General features: G+C 40.6%; 1 protein-coding gene across 2 annotated transcripts in view; it reads right to left on the bottom strand.

The window, feature by feature from the left end:
* The window catches only part of SLC25A36 (solute carrier family 25 member 36), a 41,681-nt gene extending 29,111 nt beyond the window's left edge, over positions 1 to 12,570 (bottom strand). The window contains 1 exon segment of one of the 2 annotated variants that reach the window (NM_001244793.1): positions 12,486 to 12,570. In NM_001244793.1, the coding sequence (NP_001231722.1) occupies positions 12,486 to 12,526 (41 nt within the window). In that variant the 5' untranslated portion in view covers positions 12,527 to 12,570. 2 annotated transcript variants of the gene reach the window in all.

Raw genomic sequence — 12,852 nt, 5'->3', positions numbered from 1 at the left:
AAAATATTTGCAAATGATTCAACTGACAAATTTCCAAAATGTATAAACAGCTCATATGGCTCAAAAAATAAACAACCTAATCAAAAAATGGGCATAAGACTTAATAGGTGCAGCCACTATGGAGGACAGTATGGAAACTTCTTAAAAAACTAAAAATACAGTTACCAAATGGTCCTGTAATCCCACTCCTGGGCATATATCCAGAGAAAACTCTAATTTGAAAAGACACATGTCCCCCAGTAATTACAATATCCAAGACATGGAAGTATCCTAAATGTCCACTGACAGATGAATGGATAAAGAAGATGTGTATATACATACAATACCATAAAAAAGAATGAAATAATGCTATTTGCAGCAATATGAATGGCCCTAGAGATTATCATACTAAGTGAAGTGAGTTATACAGAAAAAAACAAACATGGTATCATTTATATGTGGAGTCTTAAAAAATGATATAAACAGGGATTCCTGTTGTGGCTCAGCAGTAATAAACCCAACATGTATCTGTGAGGACACGCATTTGATCTCTTGTCCCGCTCGGTCTGTTAATGATCCAGCATTGCTGAGAGCTGTGGTATAGGTTGCAGATGCAGCTCGGATCCCATGCTGCTGTTGCTGTGGCGTGAGCCAGCAGCTGCAGCTACACTGGATCTCCAGCCTGGGAACTTGCATTTGCTGCAGCTAGGCCCTAAAGAAAAAAAATCAAAAAAGAAAAAAAAAAAAAGATAAAAATAAACTTTATTTACAAAACAGAAACAAGTTCATAGACACAGAAAACAAACTTATGTTACCAAAGGAGAAAATGGTGGTGAGAGAAAAATTAGGAATCTGGGATTAGCAGATACATACTACTATACATAAAAATAAGTAAACAAGGTCCTATTATATAGCACAGGGAATTATATTCAACATCCTGCAATAAACTATAATGGAAAAGTATATATATACACATATACATACACACACATAAAGTGTATAACTGAATCACTCTGCTGTGCACCAGAAACTAATACAACATTGTAAATCAACTATACTTCAATTTTAAAAAAATAATAAATTCACCTCAGAATCTAAAGAAAGCAAGCAAAGGTAGCACATAAGAATGACTACCTATATCCTACCCAGTCATTCCTGGTTCCAAGAAAATAAACATATTGCAAAGAAAACAACCAACCAACCTACCAGAGAAAAACAAAATCTATGTATATCTCACAGGCTTGTTATAAAGATAATATATGATATAGCCCATGATATGACACAGAGAAAGTACTCAATAAGCTTTAGCTAGTGAAGTTGTCAGTGCCTGCTACTGATAATAGCAAGCAAAATTTTTAACAAAACCATTACAAATACTTTATGGCAAGACCACAGACTCTGTGTATGTGTGTGTGTGTGTGTGTGTGTGTCTACTACAATTCCTAAAAAAACACATGAGGATCTAAACTGTACAGAGCTGGGGTGGTGGTGGTATTAAGTGGGTGTACACACAAGCACTTAGGCTGTCTGATGTAGACTCACTTTATAAAATGCAATAGGTATGTAGTAGTAGAGTAGTCACACTACTCTATGAGTGTTTCTCATGCTGCCCTTTTTTTTTTTTTTTTGGCCATTTCTTGGGTCGCTCCCGTGGCATATGGAGGTTCCCAGGCAAGGGGCTGAGTCGGAGCTGTAGCCGCTGGCCTACACCAGAGCCACAGAAACGCAGAACCCGAGCCACGTCTGCAACCTACACCACAGCTCACAGCAACGATGGATCCTTAACCCACTGAGCAAGGCCAGGGATCGAATCCACAACCTCATGTTCCTAGTTGGATTTGTTAACCACTGAGCCACGACAGGAACTCCTCATGCTGCTTTTATCTTAAGTAATTTTTAAGTAACTATTTTGTACACTGAAATTATTAGAAATGATGTAAAGACCAAAACTACTGCTGTCAATAAACATTTAAAATCTCTACTTATGAAAACAGGATTGGAATTCCTGTTTCAGCTCAGCTGGTTAGAACCTGACTAGAACCAATGAGGATGGGAGTTTGATCCCTGGCCTTGCTCAGCAGGTTAAGGACCCGGCTTGCCACAAACTGTAGCACACAGGTCACTGATGCGGCCTGGATCTGGCGTTGGCTGTGGTGTTGTGGATAAAACTCTGATTAAACCCCTAGCCTGGGAACCTCCATATGCCACAGGTGCAGCCCTAAAAAGACACAAACAAACAAAAATCACCCCCAAAATTAACTACATTTGTTTTATCTCCTCTTCATGTCAAAAGTCTGTCTATTCCACAAGGACAAAGAGCCAGATGAGAAATTAGCACAAGATTTCAAGCAATAGCAATTCCTTGGTTAAAGATCTGGCATTGTCACTGCTGAGGCACAGGTTCGATCCTTGGCCCAGGAACTTCTACATGCCTCAAGCAAAGCCAACCCCCACCCCAACAAAACAAAAATCAAGCAGTGAAGAAAACGGGAAGAATTAACTGAGTTGGCAAAGAGGAAGAAAAGCTTGAAGATGTTATAAATATAATAAAACTGTATTCCAGGGCAGAAGCCTAATTCTCTGAAGAATATGAACTCAAGGATCTCTGAGCTAAGGTTTAACAGGTGCCATGTATACAAAAATCTCACAGCAAGTTGTGCAATTTTTCAAAATACTAGAGACAAAGAAGACCTCATCAACTTCTGGAGAGAACAAAAGGTCACATAGACAGAAAAAGTCAGAATAACATCGGATTTCTTAACAGCTGCACAAAGATTACTTACTCAAAAACATACACGCTATTTCCAACCTTGTGTCCTTTCTTACACAGAAAATAATCAATTTCATCTCAACAGAATGGGGGTGCGGGTGAACTGAATGCAGGAAGAGAATAACCCAGAGAGGGAGAAAGGAGTCCCAAGAAAGATGATGGAATGTCAGGCTTAGAAAATAACCAGTGCAGACAGCATTAGGGTGACAGAGGTCAGAGGAATGAAGATGTTCAGGAAAAGACTGATGGATGAATATATCTGAGCACATAAACATTTAAGTTTAAGTACTCACCTAACTAAGAAAATACTTTTAAATGTGGGGCAATTATTAACTCCAGAGTACAGGGAAAGGAATGAAGTTATTCAAGAAAGAAAATGTTGATATAATATATAACTTAGCTTTGCTATCAACGAGATTTACACAGTCAGTCAGGTAAGCATTGACTATTGATTCAACAAAAAATTGTGATATAACATATTGAGTGGATTTGAGGAAAATAAGGAGTGGTGGAATATAACTAAAGCCTCATCTACCAGAACAGAAAGTATGAAGAAAATTCCAAAAGTAATAACTAAGACTTAAGAAGTTTCCATTAGGAAGGAGAGACTTATGAGAGGGAGCAGGGAGATGAAGTTTTTTATTATCTTCCAGCAGCTTTTTTAAAAAAGTAAAACCACATGTATACATTTCTTAAAAAAAACCCAGACAACATTTTCAATCAAAATTTTATCAGTAAGCATCCTTTAAAAACAGCAGGGTTTTTTAAACCAGAGAATGTGGTTGTTTCTGGTACCCATAGGACTCTGAAAAAAGTGATGTGTTTTGTGCAAGTATCACAGACTCAGAACTCCAAAATACATCCAGAATCTTGACCACTTACTTCTCACAGTTTCCACCCTGATCTAAGCCATAATATTTTATTGAGGTTAGTAGAGTAACCCACTTAGTGTCCCTCTGCTTCTACCCTTGCTCCACCCCTTCCAGTCCTCTTCAATACAGTAGAGTGAATTAAAAACTTAAGTCAGATCAAGTCACCCCTCTGCTCAAAACTTTCCAAAGATTTCCTGTTATTCAGAATAAAAATCAAACTTTTACACACCAATGACCTACAAGATCTTAACACAAACTGATCTTCCTTGCTCCCTCCAATCCCATCTATTATCTACCTTCTCACCAATTTTGCTCCAACATTACCGGCCTCTACTTAAGAGTTTAACCCACCAAGCATGCTCCTGTGGTACAGGAAGGCTATGGACAGATCAATCTGAAAGGAGATAAAGGATTGTTAACAGGCTTTCTGATCACCAACTACACCCAAGGTCTCAGGGGTTCTACATTCTCAACTTCCTCTCACATTTCCCCTCACCATCCCGCACTGCAAGTGTCTTAAAGCAAAGCCTCATTTCACTCCTAGCCTTCTAACTGGTCCTGAGTCCATCTGATCCAGTGATGTAGCCAATGACTTAAGATTACTGCAAAGTATCATCACTTTAATTTGGTACTAACATTTAAAGTACTAAATTGGATGCTTTACTGTTAAAAAGTTACAATTCAAAGTCTCTTGCTCACTTGCTTCTTAAATGCTTTGATTGCAAAGAATTTCAAGGAGAGAATAGCCAAGTTTGATAGCTAAAGAGCATGTAAATTTGTTATTCTGTAACATCAAAAATCTAGAAAGGACAGTTTCTAAGGTTATGGATCTAATAAAACTGTTGAATGCCACTGTATCCAGGTTAGAGATAACTACTTGGATTAATGCTCATTTTAAAGTTTTAAAGAAAAATGTCACACGTTTTAAATAGGCCAAGGTTGCAATCACATAACTATACACTGATTTTAGAGATATTTAGGAATTGTTTAACATGGTTATCACTAAACATTTTTAGAAGACATTTGAAGCTATTCTTTTTTCCTGATGTTTGAGAAATTATGTAACTAAAAGAAGTCACCCAAGAATTTACTGGAATGTAGTCATGTTTTTAGCCTAAGATAATGTGGAAGTGTAAATGTCTCGGACTTTCTCAAGTGTTGCTTCCACTTGTTCAATATAATGAGGATAAAAATTTTGACATGCCAGGGGTTCTAACTACTCAAGGGTCTATGGATTCCTTGGCTAAAAGCTGCTTAGAATGGAGGGTTTTTTTGTTTTTTTTTTTTTTTGGTCTTGTCTTTTTAGGGCCACACCCGCGGCACATGGAAGCTTCCAGGCTAGGTGTCTGGAGCTGTAGCCTCTGACCTACACCGCAGCCACAGCAATGCCAGATCCTTAACCCACTGAATGAGGCCAGAGATTGAACCTGTGTCCTCATGGATACCAGTCAGATTCAATTCTGCTGAGCTGCTACGGGAACTCCTGCAATTTTGTTTTTAAAGCTAGGCACAATGTTACTAAGAAACTGGTTAAAAAATAAAACACACAAAAATCTCTGCAAATAGGTCTTGTAAGGAAGAGGAAGACTCCTGAGGTCCCTAAATTACTCTCCCACACCCAAGCTATAGCAACACAAGAATCAGAAGTTTGGGAGGCTGGAGGAAAATAGGGAAGGGGAAAAAGAAATTATTCACTAATTAAATATGAATAATAAGCAGATCAGTTTCAGCCATGATGCTAAGAGTCAAATATCCCTAGGTCAGTGCAGGGACAAATCCCTGCCAGTCTGACAGTCCCAAAGGCAAAAAACCACTACTAGATTTGGCTCCTCTGGCTTTAAAGAACTTTTACTAGCTGCACCTGTGGAGGAATCTAAAGTACTTCAGGTTTTTAATAAGGAAGGGATGTACCTCATGGGAAAGAACTAGGATTCCAAGAATGTGCTTATTAGACTTACATCTTTGATTTTAACCTTTCGAGCATGTATGGATCAAGACATTTGTTTTAACTAGGCAAGGTAATTTATAAAATGGACCACATCTATTCTGACTGGGTCCACAATATTGGTGTGTATGTGAATGTACACATATAGACGCACATATACATCTATGTACATGTATATAATAGGTACTTTAGGAATATATTTGTTAACATTGAGCAAATTTTTTATCTTTTTAGGGCCGCCCCCATGGCATATGAAAGTTCCCAGGCTAGGGGTTAAATCAGAGCTGCAACTGCCGGCCTACACCACAGCCACAGCAACATTGGATCCTTAATCCACTGAGTGAGGCCAGGGATCAAACTGGCATCCATACTAGCTGGGTTTGTTACCGCTGAGCTGTGATGGGAACTCCTAAGCAAATCTATTTTGTCAGACAATTGTAGCATTTAGCTTTGTAAAGCAAAGGGGGTAGGTTAAAATATTTTGTTGTTTTTCTGCTGCAGGTAACACTCCACTGTAATCAAAACACTAATAATATTGAAAAAAGAAAACACTAGCCAATAACTTTGATAAACACGGAAACACAGAAGGAAGACATTATCATACAGCTCAAGATGTAGATGTAGATGTGTAGTATCTGCTACAAGGAAAAACAATGACACTAGACTCTGAGGACTAAAATTCACTATGAAAACAAAATATGCTAAGGGAGTTTAGTAAAAGTAACTCTACCCCCCCCAGCTACTTCTTTGTTTCTTTGCTCCTCCTTTGCAACAACTCTCAAAATTCTACTTACTGTCTCTAATTTCTCTCCCTTTCCTATCAGACTTTCACTGCCTGTTCTGCCTTGGAAACTGCTAATCAAGGTAACCAAAGGTTTCCACAAGCGTTGCTCTCAGACCTCATCTCTTCTTAATGGACAACATATGACAACTGATCACCCACTCCTTCCCTACATACTGTACCATCTGTTCCTTCATTTGACTTTCAGAACATTTTCTTGGTTACTTTTTCTAAGTCTACTTTGCTAGTTCCTCCTCTTCTGATCTCTCGCTCAAATTTTCCAAGGTCAGTTTCTGGTCCTCTCTTCTACTCTGTATTCACTCCCTCCATGACCTCATCTAGGCTCATGTCGCCATCTATGTTCCACTAAATGTGTCTCTAGTCCAGACTGCCTTCCTGGACTCACCTAATATATCCATCCACCTAAAACAACTGGCTTTTTGACCTCTTAGACTTAAAACATCTTAAAAGGAACTACCTACTGATCTTTTCCCACCCCAACCTTATTCTACCTGCATGCAACCTTGCCCATTTCAGTTAATGGCAATTCTCTCCCTCCAGGAGCCCAAACTAAAAACCTTAGAGTTAATCCTTGGCTTTTCTTCACACTTTACATTCAATACAGTACAATCATCTCATGCCCTCTCATTTTGATTACTCCAATAGCCAAACGATTTCCCTACTTCTGGCCTTGCCCTATGTATAGTCTATTCCAAACACAGTAGCCAGAGTTAGCCTTTAAAACTCCTGCAATGAGTTTAAAAATGAGTTTCTTAGAGTTCCCGTCATGGCGCAGCAGAAACGAATCCGACTAGGAACCGTGAGGCTTCGGTGTTCGATCTCTGGCCTTGCTCAGTGGGTTAGGGATCCAGCATTGCCATGAGCTGTGGTGTAGGTCAGCAGCTGTAGCTCCGATTAGACCCCTAGCCTGGGAACATCCATATGCCTCAGGTGTGGCCCTAAAAAGCAAAAAAAAAAAAAAAAAAAAAAAAAAAAAAAGCCAAAGTTTTCCAATGGCCTAACAAGGCTCTACTGGCTATACTTGCCTCATTTCCGTGCTCCTGCCATAGGGTCTTTTCACTACCTGTTCCCTCTGAATAGCTAACTTTCTCCCCTCCAGGTTTTTGTTCAAGTCACCTTCTCAGTAAGACTCCACTATCCCCATACTCAGAACTACAGTCTACCCCCATTTCTCCCCTTTATCTTGGTCCACTCATCTACCTCATGGCACTGAAACCTTTTAATCAATGATATAATTTACTTGGTATGACAATTCAATCCCCCCTTTTCGATAATCATGGATATTTTTCAATATTACATTAAAACTGGACATGCTATAGATTCTTGAAGTTAGTTGCAATACAGAATCTGACCTATAATAAACTTTTCTGTTACATTAAAATCCACTGCTTTATTTTACATTATGAATCTTTTACCTATGCACAACTTTTTTTTTTTTTTTTGTCTTTTTTCCATTTCTTGGGCCGCTCCCGCGGCATATGGAGCTTCCCAGGCTAGGGGTCTAATCAGAGCTGTAGCTGCTGGCCTATGCCAGAGCCACCGCAACGCGGGATCTGAGCCGTTTGCAACCTACACCACAGCTCAAGGCAACGCCAGATCGTTAACCCACTGAGCAAGGGCAGGGATCGAACCTGCAACCTCATGGTTCTCAGTCGGATTCGTTAACCACTGCGCCACAACGGGAACTCCTGCACAACTTTTTAATATCATGCATCAGTCATTTGAAAAATACTGGTGCACTGGGTTATACAGGTGCTGGGTTATTCCAAATGCTGACTCATTTTATTATACAATATTTTAAAAACTGTATTTCCTATTGATTCAAGATTTCAAAAATTCTAATTTTTGCTTAAAAACTAGAATTTTATCATATGGCAACAAATGCTTTCTTGAAGCAAGAGGACCACTTCTTTCATTTTTTGAGAAAATATCTGCCATCAATCATCCTTTCAAGAGTGGTTCTCATGAAAAGAGGCTACAGCTACTTCAGCTCAAGGCTGAAACAACATATTTTATTAATATTTCCCATTTTGTCACACAGAAATATGAAATAAAGATGTGTACTCAAGAGTCAAGATTCAATAAAATTAATTTTTACTGCTTCAATAACACTCTTAAGTAAATCTGTTTTTAAATTGCAAGTGCTAATGACCATAAGCACAGTTTGATGATGCTGCCTTGATGCATGTTAAGGAATGAGCAGCTTTACTCATCATTGCTTTTGCCTCATCAGTCCAAATGTTAACACACTAGAAAGACAAATAATGTCTTAGCATTTTTATGAAAACAGCTTTAACGTCTGGAAAGGCAAATAATATCTTAGCATTTTTATGAAAACAGCTTTACTGTCTTAGAGCACCAAAAGGGTCGCAGGAACTCCCAGGGCTCCCCGACCCACAATGCTGTACCACAGTAATCCTCTTACAGGAAAATAAGCTTCTTCAGAATAGTCTACATCAGGATAAGCAACTTATCTTAGCCTTGTAATCTATTAGTAAGAATTAAAGAATGCATTTTTAAGAAGGAAAAAAAAGAAGATTGTGAAAATTATGGAAATAAAGCTAATAAAAAAATACAGAAGTTTCTGTGGCACAGCGGGTTAAGAATCTGGCACTATCATTTTTTTTTTTTTTTTGTCTTTTGATCTGTTGTTGTTGTTGTTGTTGCTATTTCTTGGGCCACTCCCGCGGCATATGGAGATTCCCAGGATAGGGGTTGAATCGGAGCTGTAGCCACCTGCCTACGCCAGAGCCACAGCAACGCGGGATCCGAGCCGCGTCTGCAACCTACACCACAGCTCACGGCAACGCCGGATCCCAACCCACTGAGCAAGGGCAGGGACCGAACCCGCAACCTCATGGTTCCTAGTCGGATTCGTTAACCACTGCACCATGACGGGAACTCCTGGCACTATCATTGCAATGGCTTGGGTCGAGTTTGATCCGTGGCCTGGTAATCTCCACACATCACAGGCATGGCAAAAAAAAAAAAAAAAAAAAAGACAAAATGTAAATAAACCATAGTAACCATAATTTTTATGTATTCTACTTCTGCCCTAATCCTACAAGGAAACAGGTGAAGGAATTTAACAAATATTATGACGAAATGTCTGCAGAATCAACATATCTGACAGTCAAAAGGAGTTTCTTACTGAATATATGAATAATAATTAGTTCAATAAATGGACTGATTAATTCCGGAGTACAAAAATAAACAATTTCTTAGATAATTTGAGATTACTATCTGTATTAAGCTCTCACCATCATAGGAGCTACATTCACCCACTTAAAAGGTCGAAGGTTTGTTCCTCCCATTTTAGAACTCTCTCTCAAATAGAAAAAAGCAAACTACCTCTTGGTGGACATGTGCAACTGACACAATAAGTAAACAATGTGATTCTATCAAAGAATTTTAAAATATAGTACTTATATCTTCATACACAAACATATAGTGTTATTAAAAGTACAGCTAAAATTAAACCTTATTTTCATCCCTTTTGCAGGCTGTCATGAATAGCCTCCATAACTTAGTCAACCTAACCAATGACCTTACAGACTCTGAATATTAACCCTGGCAAAAACATAATGGGACCAAAGGGTGTGTTAAAGAAAGCACGAGTTATGCACGTGAGTCTGTCACTCAGACCCAAGGTCCAGTACTGGTTTATTTCAAAATTTTCTGATTTAATAATATAGCTACAAGGTAATGAGAAGTCTGAGACACTGTTAAATTAGGTTTCCTAACTCCTGACATTCTATCATGCTAAAAAAATTAAATGAAATCTAAGAAGTTTTCTATGAAGAACGTCCTAAAAATGACAGCCTATATATACAACTTTGAGATTTATTAGACCGCTTCAATTAAGAACAACGTTATTCACACAACCCGGTTTGCATTTCCACAATGTTTACCATACAGACTTCCAGAATATTCTACAGAGTTGATTTTACATAATACAGAGCTGGAAGGTCTTTGAGAGATTATTTACCTCTCATTTTACATGTATGAAAAGTCATTTGACCTTGGGTAAGGTCATTTTTTATATCTTGGTATTTTTCCATATTTTGGAGAGGCTAACCCAGATGATCTTTACCATCTTTCCTAGTTCTAATGTTGATCTAAAAAAGATAAGCCAAGTCTTATTAAAATGATTTAATGCAACCACATACAAAATCAAGACAGGCTGCAAAGGAAAGGAATTTAAAAGGCTGAGCACCTATCTTATGTCAGGTCTTGTATATAACAACCCCACTTAATACTCTAAATAACTTGAACATGCTACTTCTTTTGGGGTTGGGAGTAGAGAGCCTTCTACTAAACCTATTTGGGTTTGGATGCTGCAAAAATTCCCCATTTCTGTTTTTAAAGAAAAAGCTAACCATAAAGATCTTTACATGTATTAATAATAACAAAAGTGGCTGATGATCCTAATCCCAACTGGGAAGTCAATGCAATTAAACTAACATTTCAAATAAATGTGCCTCAGTTTTCTAAAACAAAACTTGATACATATGAATTCTGAATATAAAGCAAGACCTAGAATAGACCTTAAGACCTAGAACAGAGCCTTTGAGATCATACAGTACAATTTCTTCATTTTACAGATGAAGCAATTAAAAATCAAAGAATTTGTCCATTTTTCACTCAAATTAAAATAGTGACCAGAAGTAGATGTTTGGGATCCTAACTTTCAGGAATTACCTTATGATCTAATTACAGAAGAGAACCCATTTACTTGCAGGACAATAAATCTTTACAATAACATCTACATGGCCAATGGTTTTTTAAAAAACGAATTAACTTGCCAAGATTATTGGTAAACATATCGGAAATAAAGAAAGCAAACTATGCCTAAATTAAGTCTCACGAATTAAATGAAAAGCATTTTTTTCTTCCCAGGACAGTGGCTGGCCCATAATTAACGTACAGTAAATATTTGCTGCATGCATGTGCCAACCCAAGGAAAGTACTGTCATCACTGGTAATAGAATTCATGTTCTAACTCAAATCAAATCACTGTGAACAGAATCGCATATGCATTAACATTCCTAAAGTGGTCGATTGGTAAAAAAAAATTGTATGCTTTAGGGGGATGCGACTTTATATGGCCATAAAAGCAGAAAAGAGCTTCGGCGTAATTCACCGTAGCCATTTTTGCTAAGACTTTTTATGATCCTACAATAAGTACTTCTTAAATTTAAAACTGCTGCAATTCTCCTAATAATGTGCAAAGAACAACCGAGAAAGGGGACTAAACTGGCTGAACAAACTCAAGCTGGCAATCGGGAAACTAAGACTAGGTTTAGGGCTAATCTTGTACACACAGTAATTATTGCCAAAGCATCTGACCTCTCCCTACCCCCAACTTTCTCTTTGAGCAGACGAAAAGCAGCTGGTGTGCAAGAGGGTTGGTTTTCAGGAAAAGATCTTATCTCAAAAGCGTTGCCCCTTTCGGGAAGAAAATTTTCCAACAGCTAGAATCCTGCAGTTACTGCGGGCGACAGGATCCCAACGCTTCCCCCTCTGGCTCCAGAAGCCCCCCGACGATCCACCTGGGCAGAGCCGGGCCGGGATATCAGCTGCCCAAGGTGCGAGGTGGGGCATGAGGAAGGTGAGGTGGCCCGGCAGACCGCGCGCCGGGGAGGGGAGGAGGAAGCCCGGCGCCCATTTTGTCCTCGGCCTCCGCACTTCCCGCCCCCCCCCACACCCCACCGCCCCGGCCTAGCAACCTACGTGAGGCCTGCAGCTACGCTCCTCCCGCGGCCCTGCATCCCCGACGCCCGCTAGGCCGCGGCGCATGGTCTGGGCCTGCGTGGACCTCAGCCCCGCCGGCCACTCCCTAGGCCTCGCTCCAGCTCCGCGCGGGCCCAAAGCATGACGTCCTGCCCGGCTTCTCCCGCCCATCTCTCCCTGCCTAGATCTCAGCCCCCTCGGTTTCCCCAGCTCCAGTCCCCTCACCCTCCCCTGCCTAAGCCGCATCCGTTCACCCCGGGGGCCCGAAGCCCCCTCCTCCCTCGGGCCTCATCCCCTGGAGCCCCCGGGGCAGGAGCCCACTTCTCGCCCACGTCTCGGGCCTCGGCCCTCGGGCTCAGCCCAGCGTCCGCAGCCTAAGCCTACCCTCCGGCAAACAGATGCACCAGCGTGTCCCTCTGGCTCATTCTCTCTCCCGCATGTCCTCCAGGCGCTGAGGCGGGACGCGGATCCGGCCGCCCGCGACGGCCGCAGCTTCCGTCCCGGACTGGAGACGCAAGGAGACCCAGTTACCGCGAGGAGAGCTGACAGAGACGCGGCCCTTCCCGCGGCTCTGTAGCCGAGCCACCTCTGGCTCCGGCTCAGCGCTCACCACCAGCGCTGGAGGGCAGCGCGGCTGCGGCGGGGGCGTGAATATTCGGACACCCCCCCCACCCTCGACATAAACAGAAGCTCCTATTGGTCCATACCGCGTGACGTCACGAAGCTGGCATGCCTCTTTCACGTGATCGGT

The sequence above is a fragment of the Sus scrofa genome, chromosome 13 (genome assembly GCF_000003025.6).
Source record: "Sus scrofa isolate TJ Tabasco breed Duroc chromosome 13, Sscrofa11.1, whole genome shotgun sequence".
NCBI classification, from domain to species: Eukaryota; Metazoa; Chordata; class Mammalia; order Artiodactyla; family Suidae; genus Sus; species Sus scrofa.
The sequence above is the reverse complement of the archived record's forward strand: the minus strand, read 5'-3'. Positions and strand labels throughout refer to the sequence as shown.